Below are 26,617 nucleotides of genomic sequence, written 5' to 3'. Positions count from 1 at the left end.
CTTTGGACGCGAGGCCCGGGTACCATTTAATTTGGACTGGAAAAGACACTTTGAATGGATCCGGTTGCATGGCTTGCCCCAGCAAGGAATATTCCAGCGGAGTTCAGCAAGGCACATCTTTACTTGTGACCAACACCTAAGACACTGGCGAAAAAACTGAGGTACTGCCAGTTAGGGGAGGGGTTATATAGGGGGCCAAACTTCTTGTCTAGGGTGTGCCAGTGTGCCAGGGTGTGCCAGTGCCTATATAACCCATTCAGTAAATACTGTGGCTCTGTGTCCCGTGATGTACGAAAAAGAAAACATAATTTTTACTTGCACATGATTAAATGATGGAAATCACCAGAGCTTCACCACATTTACTAAGTTCTGGGGGAAATGAGTGCAACTGAACAGTCTATTTACCTTTAGTAAATCCACCTAATTGGTTCCTAAGCTCCCCTTCTTTTGTCTGTTGCAATACATAATACAAATATACATACTGGTACACATATATATATCTCACAATACAAAGCTAGCTAATCTAATCAAATTCATTGCCGCAAGCAAAACTGTGGCTGAAGTAATTTGAATTTATTTTTAATCTGTTATCACACTTGGCAAATACATTAACAGTGAAAGCAATAATCGTTTTACACTGTAAACATCTTACATTGTATTACACATATAAAAAAAAAAAAAAGAAAACATTACCTCTCCTTCTGCTGGAAAGGTGGTGTGGTTTCTATATGTGTGCCTCCACCAGTTACTGAACATAGTTCTTTTACTAGAGTCCAACCATCCTCCAAAAGACCATATGCATGCAAATATGAAATATTTCTTTATATCCTCACCCAGCATGTCAGGAACATGGAGCAACAAAGCCTTTAAAAGGAAAAAGGAATAGATTAGAAGGGTAATCAGGGTTTTCCACAAAAATCAATAAAGATATCATACAGATATGAAGCTTGAAGCAACTTTTCTAAAAACTATGCAGATTGACTTTATTAACCACTTCAGCTCTGGAAGGCTTAACCCACTTCCTGACCAGGCCATTTTTTGCGATACGGCACTGCGTCGCTTTAACTGACAATTGCGCGGTCGTGCCACATTGTACCCAAACAAAATTGATGTCCTTTTTTTCAAACAAATAGAGCTTTCTTTTGATGGTATTTGATCACCTCTGCAGTTTTTATTTTTTGTGCCATAAACAAAAAAAGAGCCACAATTTTGAAAAAAATAAATAAACTTTTTTTACTTTCTGCTATAAAACATTTCCAAAAAAAAAAAGAAATGTATTCATCAGTTTAGGCCGATATGTATTCTGCTACATATTTTTGGTAAAAAATATCCCAATAAGCATATATTGATTAGTTTGTGAAAAAGTTATCGTGTCTACAAAATAGGGGATAGATTTATTGTATTTTTATTTCTTTTACTAGTAATGGCGGCGATCATTGATTTTTAGCCGGACTGCGGCATTGCAGGGGACAGATCATACACCTAACTGACTTTTTTTGACACTTTTTTGGGAACCAGTGACATTATTACAATAATCAGTGCGAAAAATATGCGGGGAGGGGATTAACATCAGGGGTGATCAAGGGGTTAAATGTGTTCCCTGCAGGTGATTTCTAACTGTATGGGGGACTGTGTGACTGGGGAAACATACAGATCTGTCTTCCTGCTTAGCAGAAAGACAGGATCTGTGTGATCTCCCCTGCCAGAACGGAGATCTGCCTTGTTTACACCAGCAGATCCCTGTTCCGCCATGCGGGGAAAGATCACAGTGGCCAGTGGACATCAAGTCTGCTGGACACTCTGATTGGCTCCCCCACTGGCCACAAAAGCAGGTTTCCAAGTTGACGTACACCTCATCTATGGGTTGCCTTAGAACCTTTGTCAGATTTTTATTGCAGTGTACAGAGATTCACCCTTTCTATTTGTCCTGGTCACCATTGTCATAGAAACTGAAACTGATGGGATTCAAAATTTTACAGTCATCGCCAGAACAAAAAATGAGGATGAATTTTAAAATGCTGACACCTGCTAGGGTGACAACTGTCTAAAAAAGAAATTCCCGTACTTATTATTGTGTGTCGGAGCATTGTAATCTGTAGCATTATGCTAGAAAAAATGTAAGAACTATAAGGCCTTGATTTACCAAAGGTAATGTTAGGTGAAATGAACCATTGCCCACTGTCAATCGTAAGGAAAAAGAAATATATTGCCATGATTGGATATTTTAAGTGAGCACATTATTTCCCACTTTATGCTTGAAAATGTATACAGTGTTTTAATCAAACACACTTTTTGTTTGTGTTACGTTGGGTAAATCTGTGATGACCCTTCCACGTAACTGAAATATTACTATAGTCAATAAAGCCTTATTATGATATTAGGATTTTTTACAGAGACAAACAAGTTAGTAGATCATGCATAAGAAGTCACCCTTTGGCACAGCCAAAACACAGGGAATTCCTCAAATAATGGTGAAGCCAGAATCTGGAGAAGCTTTGCATGGTAACCAAGTAGCTTCTGAATTCAGCTTGTTCATCTGTATTAAATTCAAAACCAAAAATGTAATATATTGCAGTTTACCAATAATTAGATGTGATGGCTGCATTCATTTTCTTTTTTTTCCCCATCTTTTTTGCCTGGTGATCCAGCCAGTAACACACCTTTTTTATTAGAGTGCCTCCACTCCGGAAGAATGAGCACAGGGGCACCTTTGGACAGCACCTTTATCAGTCTGGGTGGGTAGGGGAGTGTTATGCCGCATACACACGATCAAACAAGCGGGTGGAAAAGTCCGGCAAACTCAAGTCCACCGGACAATCCCACCGTGTGTAGCCTCCGGCATACTTTTTTGACCCGAAAGTACGGCGGACTTAGAAAGTAGTTTTGCACTCCATTCTTCCCGCCGGACTCGCATTTCGGCAGACAATCCAGCTGTGTGTATGCCAGTCCGCCGTACTTTTGAAATTAACGGATTTTTCCCGCCCGGAGAAATGTCCGCTCATTTCGAGCGGGTCTCCAGGTAGGCGGGGCCCGCGAAGGAAAGTCGCTGGCCCCGCCACCTGGTATGGACTTAAAGGGGAACCCCAGCGCCGAAAAAAATCCTCCCAGGTCCACATCAGACCCTTGTCCGAGCACGCTACCCGGTCGGCCAGGAAAGGGGGGGGACGAGCGAGCGCCCCCCCCTCCGAGCCGTACCAGGCCGCGTGCTCTCAACATTGGGGGTGCCTTGGGGAAGGGGGGGCCACGCGGCCCCCCCACCCCAAAGCACCTTGTCCCCATGTTGATGAGGACAAGGGCCTCTTCCCGACAACCCTGGCCGTTGGTTGTCGGGGTCTGCGGGCGGGGGGCTTATCGGAATCCGGGAGCCCCCTTTAATAAGGGGCCCCGGATACCAGCCGCCCACCCTATGTGAATGAGTATGGGGTACAATGTACCCCTACCCATTCACCTGTAAAATAAAGTACAAAAAAAACACAACACACAAGATAAAATAGTTTATTGCACAGCTCCGGGGGTCTTCCGTCTTCGGGGGTCTTCTCGCCAGACTCCTCCGCTATCCTCTTCTAGCTCTTTTGCTAGCGGAGGAGCCCGGCTTTCTTCCTCGCCGCAGCCTCTTCTTCCGACTTCGGGGGTCTTGTCCCCCTCTTCGGTTCTTCTGCCAAGCCACCGCGCCTTCTTATAGCTCTTTTACAGGCCCCTATTTTATCTTGTGTGTTGTGTTTTTTTTGTACTTTATTTTACAGGTGAATGGGTAGGGGTACATTGTACCCCATACTCATTCACATAGGGTGGGGGGCCGGTATCCGGGGGCCCCCTTATTAAAGGGGGCTCCTGGATTCCGATAAGCCCCCCCGCCCACAGACCCCGACAACCAACGGCCAGGGTTGTCCGGAAGAGGCCCTTGTCCTCATCAACATGGGGACAAGGTGCTTTGGGGTGGGGGGGCCGCGTGGCCCCTCCTTCCCCAAGGCACCCCCCATGTTGAGGGTACACGGCCTGGTACGGCTCGAAGGGGGGGGGCTCGCTTGTCCCCCCCTTTCCTGGCCGGCCGGGTAGCGTGCTCGGACAAGGGTCTGATGTGGACCTGGGGGGACCCCCACGCCGATTTTTTTCGGCATTGGGGTTCCCCTTTAAGTCCATACCAGGTGGCGGGGCCAGCGACGTCTCCTTCGCGGGCCCCGCCTACCTGGAGACGCGCTCGAAATGAGCGGATTTTCCTCCGCGTGTGGGCGAGTCCGTTCATTTCAAAAGTACGGCGGACTTAGTACACCGTATTAGTCCGCTGAAAAAGTGCTGTGTGTGGGCAAGTAGCTAGTTAGGAAAATCCGACGGACAGTCTGGCGGGAAGTCTGCCAGACTAAGTCCGTTGGATAGTCGTCTACGTGTGTACGCGGCATTAGATGTACTAGCAGATACACTAACAAATTGAAGCCAAACTCCAGCAAACATTTTTTTCCTTGTTAAAGAATTTTTCTTGGATTTATATAGCATAACTGAAATAAAAAAATAAACAGGCATAGACGCAGAGGGTGGAGCACAGTATAGTATGATCCGCCAGATAGTATGAGCTTGCAATAAATGGTGAGATATTGTTATATCGACACAAATATTGTTATCAGAGTACAAATACATACAATAATAGTTGGGAGAGGCTAAAAGGGGTTTAGCCAGGGAAGAAGAAGCTCATATTGTATAGAGAGGGGGAAGCTCCACATACAAAGAGGAAGGAAAGAGAGGAAGGGGAAATAAAGGAAGTCCATGGGGATGGTCTGGTCGCCAGTGCAATGCTAAGTGGGAGTGATGAGGTGACAGCTACCATGGCAGAAGGATAGTTTGGTCGAAGACTGGTGGTAAGCAGTGTGTGACCCTGGGTTTCCAAATCCAGTCAAACTTAGGAACCTGATTTCTTTCAATGGCTTCCATTTTGGCCTGTATCATGGAGGAAGTCAGCAAACACTTTTTAAGCAGTTGCAGCAACAAAGGTATAAAGGTTTTACATAAATACATGAAAGCTGATCATTGCAAGCATGCCTGTCAGTGTTAAATTGTTTGTCCCAGCCATCTAACTGCTAGATCTGCAGGACAACTTGTTCTACAAACTTAAAGTGGTTATACACCCTGTACAACCACTTTTACCTACGGGTATTAAGGCTTACCTGTAGGTGCTGGAAATATCTCCTAAACCTCTATGGTTTAGGCGATATTTACAATAAAGCCATGTGCCGATGTCTACGGCGCATGCGCTCTTTAGAAAGGGCAGAACATGCAGTTTCTAAGGGGGTCATGCCGTGACTGGCGGCTCCCACACGCATGCGTGGGAGTAACGTCATGCGACTCCAGCCAGTCACAGAGCCAGAGTTTGCAGCCCCAGAAGGAAGAGGGGTAAGATGGATGCTTGTGGCTAGTGGGGACATCGGTGACATCACAGGCTTCGGTTTCAAATAAGTGACACATAATGGGCTACTATGCGATACATAATCGCCCATTATGCTTTACCTTTGCAGGGAAATAAAGAGGAAGTAAAACCCATCAGGATTTACTTCCTCTTTAATGGCAATTGACTTACTGGCATGATCATCTGTCAAAAAAAAAAAAAAAGAAAAAAAGAAAGAGAAAAGAAACATAATACAACAATCACATCTATGAATTGGTAAGCTGTTATATAATACATATTTGCCTTTGGGTTTAATGCTGCTTTAAACTTTGAAAATAAAATATAAAAGAAAAAAGCAGACTGGTTTCCATGCACAGCTGCTCCAGATTCTGGCTTCTTCAGTTTTGATAAATTCCTCTAATATATGATATCATTGCATCATTGTATGGGTGCACATAACAATACTCTGCAAAGGATTGAAAATCTTAGAGCAGCCTAATCAGTGCCCATCTGCAGCCTTGCCATTCGTTACCAGAATAGACAGAGCCATATCTCTGTCAACTCAACTTGGCTCGCAGTTGTGCCCAGTCCTGCCCCTTGGCCCGGCTCCTATGATAGACATAACACCAGTATAATGCTAGGACATCAATGCTAAGAGCTGTCCAGGGGGCGAGACTGCAAGCCGAGCCAAGTACACAGGAGATCCGGCTCTGTTTATTTCGGCAAAGCTTGTTCCCCCCTTTCCCTCCATGGCAGCCCTGTATCAGCGTACAACACTCACACACGATTTGACCCCTATTTTAAGTGGGGGAAATTGTGTGTTCTGTGCCAATAAATACGGTACCTAAGTGGCCCATATGGTGAACTTGGTGTAGAGTTATTCACTTTGAGATCATTACAGAGGACAAAGGGGTACTATTTTTGTATGTCTGGAGGAAAAGAGAATTAACCTCAAGATATGGAAAGGCTTCATCACAGTAAGAGCTGTGAAACTGCAGAAAAGACTCCCTCAAAAACTAGAACTGGACAGCTCAGTAGAGCTGGATACATTCAAATATAACTGGATATTAACATATATAGGTAATAACACCAGGGTTAGTTAATCCAGGAAATATCCCATTGCCTCATGGGGAATCAAGAAGGATTTTTTGTATCCCACTGGAGCAAATTGGATCGTCCTTTTTTTTTTTTTTTTGCCTTCCTCTGAATCAACTTTGGGTATAGGATTGAGTATATGGAAATGTTCTATGTGTTTGCTTTTTTCTATTGGTTGAACAAAATAGACTAGTGCGTTTTTTCAACCTGACTAACTATGTAACTATGCCCAATATATTGTTTTTACTTGCAACCTACAAAAACAGAAATGCAAAAAGTAACATCATCTTCACTTGCAACAGTGGTAAAATCAGTTGGTAGCATCATCAATAAGATTTTGAAAACAATATTATATATTTTCATTCATTAAAGAACAATCACGACTCATTGTCTATTGTACCTTAAAAACGATGCCAAACCCATAAGGCCTGGTTTGGAAGCAGGGGGCAGGGGGTGCCCCATGCTGTTTTTCATACTTTTTAATTGTTTGCATTTTAATCAGCTGTCATCGGGGAAGCCTGCTGACAGCTGATGAGTCTTCGGTTGTTAAGGATGCAGCGGCCGACTTTCCATCCCAGGCCGCTCCTTAGCTAACCTTAGCAACCAGCTTTGTCAAAAAACATCCCGATGCGCCCCTTAGCCGGTTCAATGTGGTAAATTACATTTACGTTTTTAATAATTTTTTAGTAATGCAGTGCAAAGCCAAGAATCAAATCAGAAATCAAGTTTTCACAAATCTTACTACAATGCAATGAAACCTGAGTGGATGCCATAACATACTGCCGTCTCTACATGGTTTTCTTGCACATGTGTGAAGTGATCAAGACATGTACATGATTTCATTATTCAACATGAGTTTAATAAATCATTTGAACTGCTCTTAGCAGCTCATATAGTGAATAAAAAGCTTAAATTTGTTCCTTGTCACACTGAATTTCTAGAAAACCAGTGCAATGCAATTCCACATAGTTAAATCCACAAGAGATATTGATTATCATACATTTTCCAGAAGAATCTGAGCTTTTATAATGAAAAATGTTGGCAATACTGGTATAGTGTGATGGTAGAATTGTTGCATTTGGCTTAAGAAGTAGTAGAAATTCTTTTGTCATTTGTAGAATAATTTTTCTCACATTTTAGAGGGAGTACTTTAATTGGCAGCAAAATGAGCCATCTGTGCTAAGAAGAACAAAGACAGCGTGCTAATATGGAATACTCTCTATAATCATATCACTGCCTCAGGATTTTTCTTGTCTTGTAATACCTTATGCACAATACACTGATGCTTTGAAAATAATTATGCTTTTTGGTTTACAGTGCTTCTGCAAGGAACATTGATATTGGCTCCTCAACCAGCAAATAAGTCGAAACAGATAATGCTGCCCATTAGTTGCTATATCTTTCCTTAATACAGTGACAAATCTGACATTTTGTCCTTGACTTCTGCAATGCAATAACAGAGGTTTTCCATCATGCTGGCAGATTACTTTTAATTTATATTTTAAGCACTTGAAAATACTTGTAATGAACCCTATACATAAGGCTTATTAATACCAGTGGGCATATCTTATGCTCTGTTACAATGCACCGCACTGTTTACCTTATTTTTACCTTTTACTATTTGTTACAAAATGACATTTCATTTAATTTTAGGCACCACAATGCATTGTGATGAAATGTAGAGCATCGCAACATGCTGCGCTGTATAAAAATTAATCCTGTCCTACTTTTTTTTCAGCACATACAATGCAAGAACATACAATACAATGGTGTAAAACAGGGGTCTCAAACTGGTGGCCCTCCAGCTGTTGCGAAACTAAAAGTCCCATGAGGCATTGCAAGGCTGATAGTTACAAGGATGACTCCCACAGGCTGAGGCATGATGGGACTTGTAGTTTAGCAACAGCTGGAGGGCCGCCAGTTTGAGACCCCTGGTGTAAAATGAAACAATATTGCCTTGCCTATGCATTGGGAATGCATTGGGTAATGCATATAGCGAGAATGGGCCTTTTAAACCTTGTTTGCACACTATACTTAAAGACCAGCAATGAAAGCAAACCTATCATATTAAACAAAACTACCCAGTCTGTGCTAAGCCAATTTGCTGCCTACAGTCACATTTAACATTGGTCTCCAACTTTCACATTCATTTTTGCCCATGCCACAGTCTAGTGCGGAGGAACACAGGTACAGGTATACCCCACTTTTAAGTACACAATGGGATTTATTTACTAAAGCTGGAAAGTGCAAAATCATGCTCACTTCTGCACAGAAACCAATCAGCTTCTAACCCCAGCTTGTTCAATTAAGCTTTGGTAATAAAACCTGAAAGCTCAGTGGTTTCTTTGCAGAATTGAGCCTGATTTTGCACTTTCCAGCTTTAGTAAATAAACCCCATTGTGTACTTAAAAGTGGGGTATGCCTGTATATTCAGGTCATTTACTTATGTGCTAAGTGCAGTAACTTTTAGCAGCCAGAGATAATATTGCTTTGACCAACACTAAGCATATACAATCTTAAAAGTAATTATTTTTATCGGTATCTGAATATCCTGCATATCTCTGCTTTTTGCATAATCTCATCAAGCACATGTCTCTGTGTGTAAAAAGAGCCATGATTATACAATCATACATTAGGAAATTTGTTCAGTCCAGCAGCCTATAGCAACAAATTACATTTCACTATTATAATATAAGTTTGATGATAAATATGACTTCTGTGTCTTTAATCCAGCTGAATACATTGAGAAACACATACATATAACATACTAACATACCTTGGCAATCCTACAGAATGTCTGTACAACACTCGCTTCACAAAGGAAGAGATCTCTATGTCCTGTCCTTTGTTCATCTCTTTCTCCTTGTGGATGAAGTATTTGTTTATGTCCGAGAAACTGCAAGCAGGGCTCTAAAATAAGATTATTATTATTATTATTATACACGATCTATATAGTACCAACAGTTTACGCAGCGCTTTACAATGTATAGGGGGGACAACTCAATTACAGTACAATACAAAAGGTACAGGAGGGCCCTGCTCGTAGAGCTTACATTCTAAAAGGGGGGGGGGGGGGGGGGTGTGATACAAAAAGGTAATAGCTGCAGAGAATGATTTGATGGGGGTGGCTCGGAGACAGTTGTGGGATGTGGGATAGGCTTTCCTGAATAAATGAGTTTTCAGGGATTTCCTAAAGGTGGACAGGGTAGGGGCTGATCGGACAGACTGGGGCAGGGAGTTCCAGAGGATGGAAGGGGCTCTGGAGAAGTCTTGAAGGCGAGCATGAAAGGAGGTAACAAGGGAGCTATAGACCTGGAGGTCCTGGGAGGAGCAGAGGGAGCGATTTGGGCGATATCTGCAGATGAGGTTGGTGATGTAGATGGGGCAATGTTGTGGATGGCTTTGTATGTTATGGTTAGCATTTTGAATTTTACACAGTGGGCTAGGTGAAGCCAGTGAAGGGATTGGCAGAGAGGGGCGGCAGTCACAGATCGATTAGTGCGGTTTATTAGTCTAGCAGCAGCATTCATAATAGACTGAAGGGGGATAGCCTGCTTAAGGGTAGGCCATTAAGGAGAGAGATGCAATAGTCAAGGCGGGAAATAATCAAGGAGTGAATGAGTTGCTTTGTGGTGTTATTAGTCAGGAAGGGTCGAATTCTGGAGATATTGCGGAGGTGAAGGTGGCAGGATTTAGCCAGTGATTGGATATGGAGGCTGAAGGAGAGGTCAGAGCCAAGGATTACACCCAGGACCCTGGCACGTGTGGAGGGACTAATGGTTGTGTTTTTGATATTAATGGTGAAGTCACAGGGAGGGACTGTGAAGGAGGAAATATAACAAACTCAGTTTTAGAAAGACTGAGTTTGAGGAAGTGGTGTGACATGCATACCGAAATGTCATTCAGTAAGTTTGAGATCCATGAGGAGATTGAAGGGGTGAGTTGAGGAGTGAAGAGATAGAACTGGGTGTCATTGGCATAGAGGGGGATATCAACTGGCCCATGGAAGAGGTATAGAGTGAGAATAGGAGGGGCCCAAGGACGGAACCTTGGGGTACCCCAACAGAAAGAGGAAGGGGAGCGGAGGAGATGGAGTTGTAAGTGACACTGAAAGTGTGCTGAGGTAGGTAGGAGGAGAACCAGGATAAAGCAGAATCACAGAGGCCAAGGGAGTGTAATTTCCTGAGGAGGAGCAGGTGGTCAACTGTGTCAAAGGCAGCAGAGAGGTCTAAAAGTATGAGTATGGAGTAGTGGCTGTTGATCAAAGATCAAAGTCATTTAAATACAGTATAAGTATCAAACATTCAGTGGTTTAGCACTTTGGTATAACTAAAGCCCCGTACACACGAGAGGACTTATGTCCGACAGACTTCCGAAGGAGTCCTGCCGGAGTTCTGCCGGAGTTCCGACAGAGTTCTGACGGACTTTTCGACTGAACGGACTTGGCCACACACAATCACACCAAACTCCGACGGATTCGAACGTGATGACGCACGACTGGACTCGAATAAGGAAGTTCATAGCCAGTAGCCAATAGCTGCCCTAGCGTCGGTTTTAGTCCGTCGGAATAGCATACACACGAGCAAATTTTTCGAAGGGACCGGGTCCGGCGGAGTTCCGGCGGAAAAATTTGAAGCATGTTCCATTTTCTAAAGTCCGTCAGACTTTTGCGAATCAAAAGTCCGTTGCAGCCCACACACGATCGAATAGTCTGACGGAATCATTCCGTCGGACTTTGGATGTTGAAAAGTCCGCTCGTGTGTACGCGGCATAAGAGTTCAGTCATATACTGAATGCTCGTCAGGCAGAGGACCTCTGGAAGCAATGTTACTGAATGGAATGACTGTCGGGAATTGCCCATGTGTTCCATCCAGGCCTAAGAAATATAAGTACTAAGGCACTCAGCTACAGCTTGAAATGCATGCTGAGCACTCAGCATCTTAAGTTGACCATGCACATTGCAATCTGTTTGAACATTCTCCATTAGGACCTCTTTGACTGGATATAAATTGATTGGATTGCTTAAGTAAGACCACATATATTATAGTTGCAAACCTAAAATAGATTGTATAGAAATTGTTCATTACCAGCTCAAGACCTAAACTAGTAACTAGCAACTAACATTTTCCTTTTGGATGAAAGTGGTTGTATAGTCATTTTTTTTACTTTTACCTACAGATAAGCCTATAATAAGGCTTACCTGTAAGTAAAAAGAGTATCTCCTAAACCTGTGGGGCATGCCCTCCGGGGATTCTCGGCTGAAAGTCCGTCAGACGCCAGACCTTGCCGGAAAGAAGTCTCCCATGCACATGCGCGTGAGTGATAGCATCGCGGCTCTGGCCATTCACAGCGCCGGAGCCACGATACCCGGAAGACATGCCGAGGGAAAATTTCAGCTCCCTCGGCATGGACCAGGTGAGATAGCAACGTCTCGTTCTAAGGTAAGTATTTCATAATGAGCTAGTATGCAGTGCATACTAGCTCATTATACCCTTTCCCTTACAGGTGTAGAAAAAAAAAGGCATCGGCTTTACTACCGATTTAACTCTTCTGCCTTATGGGGTAAAGAAAATGGCTCATGTTACCTTTTTCTCGTGTTAGCAAAACAGCAAGTCTATGTGGTTGATGTTTATAGGGTTTTTTTAGGCCCCTTCCAAGAACATCTACAGTATCTTTGCTATTGGTAGATAAGCAACTTGCCATCTTGTTTTTTTTATCCTGTTGCACCCATATTCCTCAAACAGACCAAATTTCTGATATTTACATGAATGCAGCTCATTTAATTCACTAGTTGCATACTTCCATTTGCTACTAAGCAAATAAACCACTTTACAGCTAATTACCACCAAGCAGTTGGAGTAAGTAAATGAGCAGTAAAAGTAAAAAGTGCAGCAAGATAACATTAAAACTGGTTAATCTTTACAGCTAAAATCTTCATTTATCTAAATTATAGAGATTGCAGCTGAAGGACTGAGAATCCACAGAGATGACTTAAAGAGAAGTAGGGTTAATAGATGTAAACACCATCAGAGAGACCTCGCTACTGGATTTCCTCCTAATGATCTGCCAGACAGTGAGTATTTAGACTGAAGCCAGTGAGTATTTGGACTGCTAGCATTCATTCATGATTAAAATTTAACTCCTGTATCAGTTTAGCCATAAAGCTTAATTGTGAAGAAACTCCCAATTACCTGCCTGAAATACTATACATATATGCAGAGTGTTTTTCCAAAAGGTTTAGGATTAGAGTTGGGCCAAACACCCCCCCCCCCCACCCCCAGTTTGGTTCATGCCAGAACATCGCAAAAATTTGGACCTGAACTTTAAACCCCATTGAAGTCTATGGGACCAGAAAATTGAAAAATCAAAAGTCCCTATTTTGAAGGCTTATATCAAAGTTATTGGCCATAAAAAGGGTATGAGGGCCCGGGTACTGCCCTGGGGGATGTGTATCAATGTAACATTTTTTCTTTTTTTTTTTAAAGAAGCAGTGATCTTAATGATGCTTAAAGTGAAACAATAATGAAATTAAAATGTCCTTTAAATAGAGTGCCTAGGGAGTTCCCCTTAGTCTGCGTGTAAAGTGGCGCATGTGTATCGTATATCCACTTCCCAATCACCTCATGCAGATATACTGTGGCAGAAGGGCATGTACAGGCAGATTAACGTACCTGTACTTTGCCCTTTAAGAGGCGGCTCCCGGGCGCGCGTGCACCTGCCAGGAGCTCCGTGACCGCAATTGCGGGTCCCGCGGACCCGATGTCTGCGGGGATACCTACAATCATCTCAAGGTGAGGAAGAACGGGGAGATGCTAATGTACAAGCATCTCCCCGTATTGCCTAGTGACACTGCCACTGATCAACTCTCCCTGTAATCGGGAGCGCTGATCAGGGACATGTCACACACAGCCCCTCCCCCACAGCTATAATCACTCCCTAGGACACACTTAACCCCTACAGTGCCACCTAGTGGTTAACCACTTCACTGCCAGTAACATTTTTACAGTAATCAATGCAATTTTTTTGATCGCTGTATTAATGCCAATGGTCCCAAAAATGTGTCAAAATTGTCAAAACTATACTCACACTACACTAACACTCTACACTCAGAAGGAATCTTTTATAGTGTGGGGTTGGTCTATGAGCACTGAGCCGTGATTGAACAAAGTTTCATCACTTTGTCCAATCAGGGCTCTGACAGTGCTCTGTGCCCTAAATGGCAAAGCCTTGCACCTGACCAACTTCATCGAAATTAGGGCCCTAGAATGCACTGTGCAGCGTGCAGTGCATTGTGGGGCACTCAGTGGGCGAAAATCCTGCCGAGCATTCCGCAAATTCGGGTCATCACTGAATGATCGAACAGGCGATGTTCAGGCTGAACTTTTGCTCGGACCGAACCAATCACTATTTGTGATTCTATTTAGCCTTGTGTTGCAGACATCCCTGGGAGACAGCCTAGATAGTTCATGGATTTCTCTACAAACTAAAGCAGTTAGGAAGTACAACCAACTCTGTAAGTGCACAATGAAGGAACAGTAGTACACCATTGAGGTCACCCGTGTGTTTTTCCCTAATGTAAGCATGGTTGTGAGCAGGTATTTACGGGGTACAATTTAATGTATTTCTGATGTTGTATTAATTGTATTAATTGCACTATGTAGTTAGTTCAGGCTGCCCAGGGTGGGAAGGGGTTAACTGTCTCAGATCTCTACTGAGTTTTCTTGGGTCCTGCACCCTTTTGTAAGCCATATAAATAATATGGGAGGGCCTGAGGTCTGGGTTGTCTTCCACCTGAAATAACAGAGGAAGGTCTGCTGCACCACAAAGTCCTGCTGGAGCACTTGGCCCCATTCTGTGCTGCCCTGTTGGGATTCTTCCTGGAACCAGGACTGTGCCAGTAATGGACTTAAGCTAAATGGACTTTGCATGGCAAGGTAAAACCTGGGCAGCCTGCATTAGACTGTTTAATTCTGGGTCTAAAGTTACCACAAAGGGGCTTGTAAGCAGAAGTATAGGTTTTGTCGTTTTTTTTGCTCATTTATACTTACTTGGGTGGATGCAGCATCAGTTCGATGCTGCATCTGTCCCCAGCCGGTACACTGAGAAATGATCAAACATTGGCAATAGCTCATTTGCCTGAGCAGAGAGCTGCTGACTGTCAATCAGCAGCTCTCCATTCTGCTCCTCAATGCTCACTGGAGCATAGAGCTGTGGAGGGGCGGGGAGCGGCGTCTCAGTCACTCAGTGGCTCATTGAGAGGCTTAGACAGGCATCAGTCCAGTCCACCTTGCAGATCCAGACATTATTGTCATGATGACGGGGTGCCTGGATTGATTCCAGTGACATCAGCAGAGAGTGGACTTCAGACCACTCTCTGCTGAAAATGGGTCACAGGAGTGCACTCCTGTGACCCATAGGAGAAGTCCAGCCAGACGAGCTCAGGCTGGACCTCTCCTTTAACTCTGTTAACTATGAGTAACCATAAACTAGTGGGAATGTAATAGCAGCCAGACAGCGGAGAGTGATACGGGACAACAGGTACTCTGGTAGTGTGGGAATCAGTGCTCTGACTACTCTCTAGCAGTCGGTGCCCCAAAAGCAATCAGGACTGGACCTAGCTGCAGGTACGGAAGAGCTAATGGAGTTATTTAAGTGCATGCATGAGGTCTGTGCTTAGTGCACAGCAGGACCCTATCCTGCCACTGGGAGTGAGGTGGCAAAGGATAGCTGGACTGTTGGAGCAGGACACAAGCTCAGTGGTGTCCCCCTAAAAATGCAACATTCTGGAAGACAAGGTGTGCAGTGATTTGGGACAGAGCGTTTCACAGTAGGAATCAGAAAGGAGAAAAATTGTGGGAATTTAAATGAGACAATGATCTTGTAGAATCATATGCCTCCATCCCTATCTATACAAAAAAGGAGAGGAGGGTGGGACTTTGAATGAAGAACACAGCCACAAATAATTTGATCAATAATTTATATTAATGGTATCAAATACTGTACAAATGCTATTACATATTAAATGTAAAAGTCTCAATAAATGTATATATATATATATATATATATATATATATATATATATATATATATATATATATATATATATATATATATATTATATATATATATATATACACACACAAACATACACATATACATACATACATACATGCATATATTGATAATAGCCCATGACAGTTGTAATGCCGCATACACGCAATCGGAATTCCGGAAGAGCTTTTCATCGGAAAATGCGACCATGTGTATGCTCCATTGGAATTTAGCTGTCCGAATTTCCACCAGCCAAATATTGATAGCATGTTCTCAATTTTCCCGACGGAATTTACGATCGTGTGTATGCAATTCTGACAAGCCAAAAATCACGCATGCTCAGATTCAACTACGAGACAGAAGCTATTGGCTACTGGCTATTGAACTTCCTTTTTCTAGTCCCGTCGTGCGTGTTGTACGTCACCGCATTATAAACGATCGGAATTTGGTGTGACCGTGTGTAGGCAAGACAGCTTGAGCCGAATTCCATCGGAATTCCGTCGGGAAAACCATCAGAGCTTTTTCCAACGAGAATTCCGATCGTGTGTACGCGGCATAAGGGGTTGCAACCCATTGCATTCTCTATACCATATTACATTTTGTAAAAGTCAGACTTGCATATTAACAAAAAATTTATGTAAATCCTATCACAGTGGAATCTGCATATTGTTACACAGCTGCACACTCACTTCTAAACTGGGGTTCTGTCCTGATGTTGAGTTTACATGAATGCAGCCCCACCTATGTCTGGGCATTGGTGAGTGCATACAAGAGAAAGGTATCCCCTTGTGCTGGACAAGTAGGCCCTGCCCAGATGTTCCCATGCTTGACTGACAGCACTCTGCAAAGTAGTAGAGCCGTGATGTCCTAATAGTGCTGACCTCACTTTGCCAGTCTGATAGCTGCTGTGCAGAAGATTACAGGTGCCTTGATATCAAAAGAGATTCAGACAGTTGCCATAATTTTACCCAAAGATATATAAATTCAAGCACAGAATTAAACGATGTTCTTTATTTTTCCTAGAGATCAACATTAAACTTGCTTACAGTGCGCCATCATCATTAAAACTAGAATCTAGAGGTCTGACTGAACATGCAGTTTGAGGTATGACTACATTACCGTTGCACTTCTCAACAGTGATGGCTCTATTGAGAATACTTTCATGTAGGTCTAGGCGCCTTCTTTATAATTCTCACTGATCCACCACCATAATGAAATGGATGCTATCCTTCCTGCAGTTATGTTCGGTAAAACTACATTTTGCCTTTTCCTTTTTACCAGTAAGAAGTACACAAACTTTAATCAACTACCAAATTCAAAAATGAAAATCTTATTTGCTATAAATCAAATCCACACTATTTCATCAAAAGCCTTGCAGTGGGTGAAGATCAGGCTGTCAGTGTGATGTACTGCACCCAACGAGCACTGTAATATAAGCTAAATTGCCTGAGTCATGAGCAATAATATTGTAATACTACAGAAAATTGGAAATCAATTCCTGTCATTGCAGCATATAACTCCTTTATCAGAGTTTCATTTCACCCATGTAATGCAGCTGAAAGAGGTTTCAGCTGGCATTCATACCAATTTCATTCAATAAACGGAAATCATGTTTTAGTTACGGAACAGAGGCATGCAGTTAAGTACACCAATGCATAACTATAGTGACTGCCTGCAGACCTTCTGACTTATGACTGAGGTGTTCCTAGCCTGCTCTACCTATGGTAAATGTAAAACCTGAGTATATCATACTTTACTGTAAATAGCCATTTTTATCTTACTGACAAATTCTGAGTCCATGTTGTATTTAGACATCTAAATGGTGATGTTATTTTGTTAACACTATACCTTGAGTTTTATGATTATTTTAGTAAAACCACAGCTAGAAAGAGACCCGGTGAAAATAAATGGGGGGTGGGGGGGGACTGCATGACTGGGGGGAGAAACAGTCCCCAGGAAGAGTTAAAAATTAGAAAACTCCAGGTCTTACTTGATTGGAAGCCAAGGGTTATGTGGCAGGGAGGAGCCGCAGACATAGGACATGCAGGGGCAGCTGGAAGTTCTCTCTGGAAGATCTACAAGGGAATAAGGCTGTTCCACTTTCCCTACCTCGTTTTATGTTTTTCATTAAACTCTTTTTATAGGTGTCTGTCATGGCAGATTGGGGGGTTATCAGGTCTTTGGGGGTCCATGAAAAGGTGAAATGGTTACAAATCAGTGTGCCCATCTGGTGATATGAAGCTCCCCCATTGGTGTCAGGTGTTTAACAGGGCTTATTCCTTTGGAAAATTGTTAATAGTAAATTCTTGAGCTATCCATGAGCCAGTGGTGTGTGGCTGGGGACAAAGCCTTTAGGCTAGCAGACACCAAAGACCCCTTGTTGTAACCAACAGATTTTATATTATACTGTATATTGGTTATGTTAATTTTGGTTATTATAAACTAGAACTGTCTTGTGGTTAAAGGCATCGTAAACCTTCCGACCTGCACCTTATGTTTTCCCCTGCATACCATATGCATTGATCAAGTAGTAGATCATGTAATTTGTTGCCCTGTATGCACAGCCTATAGTAGAGTCATTGCTGCATCAGAAATTTCTGTCTGTGTAGAAACATAAGGCATGTGGCATGGCACTGCATAGGTTAATGCATGACCTCTGTCTGTAGTCTGAAAACGAATGCAACGTACACACGATCAAAAATTCCGACGGAATTCCGCTCAAGCTTGGCTTGCTAACACACGGTCACACAAAAGTTCTCTGAACTTTCGACCGTCAAGAACGCGGTGACGTACATCACTACGATGAGCCGAGAAAATTAAGTTCACTGCTTCCGAGCATGCGTAGGAATTTTGTGCTGCGGAATTTGTACAGACGATCAGAATTTCCGATCGGAACTTTTTCCAACTGAAAAATAGAGAACCTGCTTTCAATATTTTGCTGGCAGGAATTCGGCCAGCAAAAGTCCGATGCATACACATGGTCGCATTTTCCGACCAAAGCTCTCATCAGTCTTTTGCTGGCCGAATTTTCAATCGTGTGTACGGGGCATAACATTACCTGTTAAGAAACTGTATATCCCACAATCCCATAATCCCCGAGTCTCTCAGTCTAGTGCTGGTACAGATGAGTGCTACACAGTAATTAGAAACAACCACAAGCAGGCAGCACATTCACACACAGAGAGCTCACCATGCAGCTAGAAGATTTTTTTTTAAGATACATCAGCACATCGCATTTGTGGTGTTAAGGTATGTATTAGATGCTGTGTGACCCAGACCAGGAAGTTCTCTTGGGCCTTTGGTGAATGGGGACAGGCTAGCTGTAGCAAACAATGGACTTACAAGAATTGCTCAGCCATGACATTACGAGCTGCAGCCACAACATGTGAGCCCATCATTACAAGGTAAGGCAAACAACACAGGGAACATAACTACACTAATACCTAGTCAAAAGAATATCAACTATTTACAATGCCTTTAAGTAAAGGGCCACTGTGGCCATTTAAACCCATTTTGAAGACGTTCATGTTTCCTTTTAGACTGCTCCTAAGCTCTCCTGCACCCACCCCTTCCCCTTATAGGTATATAGATAACTTTAGATAACTTTTTGATATCTTTAGCGAAAAATGCCCAGAGCTGGCCAAAGGGGGAGAACAAACTAAAGAAAATGTTGTAAACTAAAGGCCTGGTGCTGCCCCCTCTAAGTCAAGTACACTCACAAGTGCCGTATGGTAAATAAAGATCTTGGGGTGAAAAATGCCAGTTAAGTATTATATTATAGGAATTCCTTGTAATCACTGGGTACTTTTAGACCTCATATACTCTGGGCATAAAATATGTTGCTTGCACAGGCATTTGCCATTTTTTATTTCAGCCTGTAAAAGCAACTCTATGTTAGCCTAAGTGTCCATGCACATTTTGGCGTTTACATATATTTGTTGCGTTTACAGACTGAAAAAAAAAATCACAAGTGCACAAGTGAGAGGAGTTTCCAAGCAAAAAAAAAAAAGTTTGACATGCCTAAATACGGCATTTAGGCACATAAAGCGTTTTCAAATGTACATTTTCTAGTGTTGTGGGGGAAAACGCTTATAAATGCAAACATGCCTAAATGCGTGTGCATTTTATATGCTGATTTTTTTTTTTGCCAGCAGTTCTGCCATTTTTTCTGCTGCCTAGCGTTAATGGACCCTTAATACTGCTCATATATTACTATGGATGTGGAAAAGTACACTGAAAATACATTCACATCTTTTGTGCATATGATTCTACTGTTGCACTTAGGGTTGCCACTTTCTTTAGACCAAACCCGAACATTTTAGCAGCGCACAGCAAAAAAAAAAAAAATTTAAGCATACACTATAGCAGTGGTCATCAACCCTGTCCTCAGGGCCCACTAACAGGCCAGGTTTGCAAGATAACTGAAATACATCACAGGTGATATCATTTGCTGCTCAGTGATTACAGTATTCTAGTCTACATCTCCACAAGGTAATACATAAAAGCTGGCCTGTTATTGGGCCTTGAGGACAGGGTTGATGACCACTGCGCTATAGGATTGTAACAGACCTGAGACACCTTTGGGCGTCCAAAGAGAATAGTAATATAGCATAGTGCACTCTCATCCTCCTATCAGGTCCTGTTCTGAGCCACATTCCTGTCTGAATATTGTGTCCGGGTTTCAGGTGGACTGAAACCCGGTCACATTATTCAAAACCCGAACTGTCCGAGTGAATCCTGGACAGGTGGCAACCCTAGTTGCACTTGGGTTTTGAGATACTGTAAACTAGGTAAAAACCATTTACTTTTGTTACTGGTAGGTACCAACAAAAAAAAAAAGAAGGGTGCCTGGATAAGTATCAGTTTATAATTAAATTATGCCTAGGAGAAAAACTTTTTTTTCTAGCTTTGGATAGAGTGGAAAGAGATTAGAACCCCTGTCAACTTTTATTTCTGTCCTCGTTAGAGAGATTCCCCCTCTCTATTTGCCCTGTTTACCATTATCATTGAAAGTGAAAGTAAAAGAAAATCCCAAATTTTGGGTTGTACCCAGAAAAGTAATTGAGGGAAAATCTTCAAATTGGGATGCCAGTTCTGGTAACCTGGGGGTGCCTAAGGAATTTCCGTACTTTGCAGGGATTTCCTCTCACTTCCTGTTTGGCTATGGGACAGGAAGTGAAAGAAAATCTCTGCAATAGGAGACAGATGGCGAAAAAAAAAATCTGATAGGGCTTATAACCCTCACTTACTCTATCCAAAATGAAAAAAGTTTTGCCTATTGTTCTACTTTAAAGCAGTTGTATAGTCAATTTTATTACTTTTACCTACAGGTAAGCTTATAATAAGGCTTACCCATAGGTAAAAAGAATATCTCCTAAACCTGTACGGTTTAGGAGATATTGCCCTTGCAATGAGCCGCTGACTTCAGCAGCGCATGTGCACAGGGTATTCTCGGCTGAAAGCCCGGCAGACTCCCGACTTTGCCAGAAAGAAGTCTCCCGCATGTGTGCGCGGGAGTGACATCGTGGCTCCAGCCACTAACAGCGGTGGAGCCGCGATACCCAGAAGACACACAGAGGCAACATGTCAGCTCCCTTGGCGTGGACCAGGCGAGTTACCAATGCCTCATTCTAAGGTAAGAATTTCATAATGAGCTAGTATGCGGTGCATACTAGCTCATTATGGCTTTTGCCTTACAGGTGTATTAAAAAAATTTTTTTGGGGGGTGTACAACCACTTTAAGACAGACTAACCGATTTCAGCAGCTACAAGTCTATTCTAACTTGATTCAAACAAAGCTACTGTCTCACCAGAGCCAACTGCTAAGGAATCGCAATATGTGGAATTAGATTAGGGGGTCTATGTTTCAATGTTTTCAGCCAAGACTTGTTCAGATATTTTTAACTGAATGGTATGTGAAAATGGGAAAAAGTTGAGTGAATCTTGGATGAAAACATTGATAAATACACCCTGAAGATTAGAACAAATACTTTTTTCCTCAGGATGGCAGCGATTTTGCATGTGACTTTGCACACAGGTTTATAATTATTCAGGTATGTTATTATATGTGAATTACACGGAATGAAAAAAACATATCATAGTTAATCACCTCCATAGTTTGAAACAAGAAGAATATAAATAGCTCTATGACTAAGTTTCTGATTTTCTGCTTTGTACTACTTTGTTGATTATACATCTTTGATCATATGAATATAGGGTATTCCACAGCAAATATTAATGGCACGGATACGCTTCCTTTTTTTCTGCTCCGAGAAGGATTAGCCAGGGCAGTACCTATTAATTGGCCTTAATTACGTAATACATTTTTATATAAAAAGCACTCGAGGGTTGAATGATTTTTACCACTTAGGATCAGATTATGAAGTGTTTAAACTTATGGAGATGCTGAATATCTATGAGAAGGAAACCTTTGAACATGTAAATCCTCTTATGTAAAATTGTACTGGGTTTTATGCCTTATCTTTTCTCAAATGAGGACTTCAGACTAGAAGTATGTCATTATCATGCCTCATCACCTTAGACTGCTAATGATGGAGATCTTCACAAACTACGCTGAGCTTTTTTTTTTATTATCTTACAAAAACATAACAGCGATATGTGTACTGTGTGTGTATGTTACTTGTTGGGAAACCTATAATGAAGGAAATTGCCTGCCATTTGTGACCCCATTCTAAGAATATCAGTTGGCTGGTTAGTGCTAAAATAGTACTTCTTTTGGTAATCACTGAGAAAAAAAATGAATTGTAGATTAGGAATGTCATAATAAAGTCAGAACTAATGCTTTGCATATTTATCCCAGGCCAATGACTTTTAAAGTACTAAAGCAACTGGAGCATCATCAAAGCCAGGCAACTAACATTTTCAGAAGTTCATCTTTTTCATCATATAGTATCTTTGCTGAGCAAAATATCCTTCTTTAATCACAGCTCCGGAAGGTTTACCCGTCTTCATGACCAGCCCATTTTTTGCGATACGGCACTGTGTTACTTTAACCACTTGGGATCCGCGCTATTGCCAAATGACGGCATTAGCGCGGATCTACTTTTCCGGGACTACGTCTATTGACGTCGTCCCGGGTACGAGCGGCCTGCGTGAGACTCGCCTGATCACCGATCCGTGTAAGGGGTCGATCCCGACCCCTTATCACGTGATCAGCTGTCAGCCAATGACAGCTGATCATGTGATAGAACGGAGCCGGTAATCGGCTATTATTCCTCCTCGCGCTGACAGCACGAGGAGAGAAAAAAAAAGCCGATCACCGGCGGCCGTGATAGGGACATCAGTCCCGATCACGGCCAGCAATACAGCTGACCACCTGCCCCCTGCCAGTGCCCACCTGCCCACCGCAGTGCCATCCTGAATAAAAGTGCCCCCATCAGTGCCACCCAGCAGTGCCCATAGTGCCCACAGTGCCACCCACAGTGCCACCCACAGTGCCACCCACAGTGCCATCCAGCAGTGCCACCAACAGTGCCACCCACAGTGCCCACAATGTGCCTCAAAGGTGCTGCACCCCAGTGCCGCCCATCAGTGCCCAGCAGTGCCGCCCATCAGTGCCCAGCAGTGCCGCCCATCAGTGCCCAGCAGTGCCACCTATCAGAGCCACCTATCAGTGCCACCTATCAGTGCCCATCAGTCCCATCTATCAGTGGTACCTATCAGTGCCCATCCGTGCCACCCATCCGTGCCACTTATCCGTGCCACCCATCCATGCCATCTTATCTGTGCCCATCTTTGCCCATCAGTGCCGCCTTATCTGTGCCCATCGGTGCCGCCTTATCTGTGCCTATTAGTGCCGCCTTAACTATGCCTATCAGTGCCCACCAGTGCAGCCTATCAGTGCCCACCAATGCAGCCTATCAGTGCCCACCAATGCAGCCATCAGTGCCCACCAATGCAGCCATCAGTGCCGCCTAATCAGCGCACTTCAAAGAAGGAGAAAAATGACCCGTTTGCAAAAATTTATAACAAACTATTAAAACCTGATTTTTTTTTTTTTTTTTTTGCATCTTTTTTTGTTTGTTTAGCAAAAAATAAAACTCCGAGCTGTAACTAAATACCACCAAAAGAAAGCTCTATTTGTGGGAAAAAAATGATAAAAATTTCATTTGGGTACAGTGTTGTATGCCCGCGCAATTGTCATTCAAAGTGCATCAGTGCTGAAAGCTGAAAATTGGTCTGGGACTGAGGGGGGTTTAAGTGCCCGGTAAGCAAGTGGTTAATTGACAAGTGTGTGGTCATGCAACGATGTACCTAAATTAAATTGATGTCCCTTTTCCCCACAAATATTTATTTTGGGGGTATTTAATCACCTTTGCGGTTTTTATTTATTGCGCAAAAAAACAAAAAAAATGTTTAGACAGTTTTGAAAAAAAAAAATGTTTTACTTTGTGCTAAACCCAATAGAAAAAATTGTAAAATCGAATTTGTTAAGGCTAATATGTATTCTGCTACATTTTTTTGATAATAAAATCCCAATACGCGTATATTGATACAAAACTATGGGATAGATTTATGGAATTTCATTTATTTTTTATTTTTTTACTGGTAATGGTGGCAATCGTCGATTTTAAGTGGGACTGCGACATTGTGGCAGACAAATCTGACATTAAAGAGGGATTTCACTGTGAAAAAAAATATTAAAAGCCAGCAGCTACAAATACTGCAGCTGCTGACTTTTAATAAATGGACACTCACCTGTCCCAGGATCCAGCGATGTCGGCAGCCGAGGCCGATCGATCGCTCGGCTCTCGGCTGCTGCCGCCGCCATTCTAGGTGAGGGAATCAGGATGTGAAGCGCTGCGGCTTCACTTCCCGGTTCCCTACTGCGCATGCGCGAGTCGTGCAGAGCAATAGGAATTGTCCGCACTGTCTCTGGGACCCGTGTGTGTCCCAGCAGACAGCGCGCAGGGACAGGAAGATGCATAGACTCCCGTGGGAGTCTATGCCCGGAAGTGGGTGCAAATACCTGTCTTAGACAGGTATCTGCACCCCCTCCCCCCTGAAAGGTGCCAACTGTGACACCGGAGGGGGGGAGGGTTCCGATGAGCAGAAGTTCCACTTTTGGGTGGAACCCCGCTTTAAGTGACACTTTTTGGTGACCAGTGACACCAATACAGTGATTAGTGCTAACAAAAAATGCACTGTACTAATGACACTGCCAGGGAAGGGGTTAACATCAGGGGCGATCAAAGGGTTAAATGTGTCCCCAAGGGGGCTTGCTAACTGTGTGGGGGGTGCTTTGACCAGGGGAAGACAGAGGTCTGCGTTTCTGCTTAGTAGAAACACAAGATCTCCATCTTCCCATCTGACAGAACGGTGATTTGGCATGTTTACTTAGGCAGAGCAAAGTTCTGTCTGCCTGGGAACAGTAGATGGGTCCCAGCCGACATCGGGTACACCGGACACGCTGATTGGCTCCCGCTGTGTCCAATCACAGCGGGAGCGGGTCACCAATGGTGCCCATACACTCCTCAGACCTGTAAAAAAAAATAATCACAGGTACGTGATTTTGTGCTGGAGGACCACCCTGTCGCAATATATGTGTGGGGGTGGTCCAGAAGCAGTTAAAGCAGTATTAAAACCCACAACCAAAAATGCAACACATTGCAACTACTAATCATTAAGATGTGGTGGCTGCATTCGTTTTATTCATTTTTAGTTTTATTTCCTTCTGTTTTCACCTGGTGATCTGACCAGTAATGGCGCGTACACACGACCGGACTTTCCGGCAGACTAGGTCCGACGGTCTTCTTGACTGACTTTCGGTGGAGTTCCGATGGACCTCCGAACGAACGGACTTAGACACACACAATCACACCAAAGTCCAATAGATTTGAACATGATGACGTACGACCAGACTAGAATAAGAAAGTTCATAGCCAGTATCCAATAGCTGCACTAGCGTCGGTTTTTGTCCGTCGGACTAGCATACACACATACGGATTACTAAATACTAAATACATACTAAAGTCCGTCAGATTTTTTGACAGCAGGCTCTATGTGAAGTTTCCATACCACTAATGATTATAGTACTGTCCTCCTTATGTCCTCCATATTTTTACATTTAATAATATTGAAATCACTTATGATAATACATATATTCGGTTTTAAAGGGACAACGAAGGTTTTCTTTTCTTTCAGGTTTTCTTTTTGCAAAAATAAAAATGATGCTTCTTTCTAGTTCAACCAGTGATTTTTTTTTTAAATGGCTACAGTTACTGTACATAAAAAGTTTTCTTAATTTATTTCAGGTATTTATATACTGGGGACAATTTATGCAGCAATTTACATACTGTACCTTCATCAGTCTCTGTCCAAGCTGTGAGCAGGTACCTTAAAAATAAATATCTCAAGTGATTTGTAGTGAGCTATAGTTAAAACGTACAAGGGAATCTTCAGTCTATTGACAGCTGATGATCCAAATATGTCATCTCTTAAATATGCCTTCCAGCATCTTGAAAATTTAATGAAACTAGAATATTCTCATTAAAATGAATCTTGAGTATTAGTACAATCTGGAAACTCAACAGAAAATTCCCCTAAGAGCTGCACTTTTTTTAAAAATAAAAAATAACTTTAGATAGCTCAGTGACTTAATAATACGTATGTGATATGTAAAAGGACAATTTTCTACAAATCTGCAACTAGGATATTCAGTGTTTCTTTTTTAAAACTCAGTGACAAAGCGTAAACAGTGAGGAAGCACATTTTTTAAATCCTAAAGCCATAGTTTGCAAGCTATATACAATAGGAGTAGTACTACTAATTGGATTATTAGGGTTTTCCTTTGTAATCGGGTGTAATAGCTTTCTTGATCATATTAAGAGTTGTGTCAACTGTAAAAATGTCACTTCAAAGTCCAACTTTCAACCACTAAAAGTGAACCCCTACGGTTTGCCTATTCAAGGCAATGCAACATGTTCATGTTAATGCAGACCCCCACCTGTGCATATATACAGGCATACCCCACTTTTAAGTACACAATGGGGTTTATTTACTAAAGCTGGAAAGTGCAAAATCAGGCTCACTTCTGCATAGAAACCAATGAGCTTCCAGGTTTTATTACCAGGGGCG

At 42.6% G+C, this 26,617-nt stretch overlaps 1 protein-coding gene across 1 annotated transcript in view; it reads right to left on the bottom strand.

The window, feature by feature from the left end:
• Window positions 1-26,617, bottom strand: part of LOC143983065 (uncharacterized) — a 695,051-nt gene that overhangs the window by 420,810 nt on the left and 247,624 nt on the right. The window contains exons 54-55 of the mRNA XM_077482312.1: window positions 9,246-9,379; window positions 694-864 (exon numbers count right to left, since the gene is read on the bottom strand). Coding sequence (XP_077338438.1) covers window positions 694-864; window positions 9,246-9,379 — 305 coding nt within the window. The remainder of the gene's footprint in view (window positions 1-693; window positions 865-9,245; window positions 9,380-26,617) is intronic.

Source organism: Lithobates pipiens, unplaced genomic scaffold (genome assembly GCF_037356315.1).
Source record: "Lithobates pipiens isolate NorthernLeopardFrog02 unplaced genomic scaffold, aLitPip1_a1.2 Scaffold_16, whole genome shotgun sequence".
NCBI lineage: Eukaryota > Metazoa > Chordata > Amphibia > Anura > Ranidae > Lithobates > Lithobates pipiens.
Note: the sequence above shows the minus strand (reverse complement) of the source record. Positions and strands in the feature narration are given on the sequence as shown.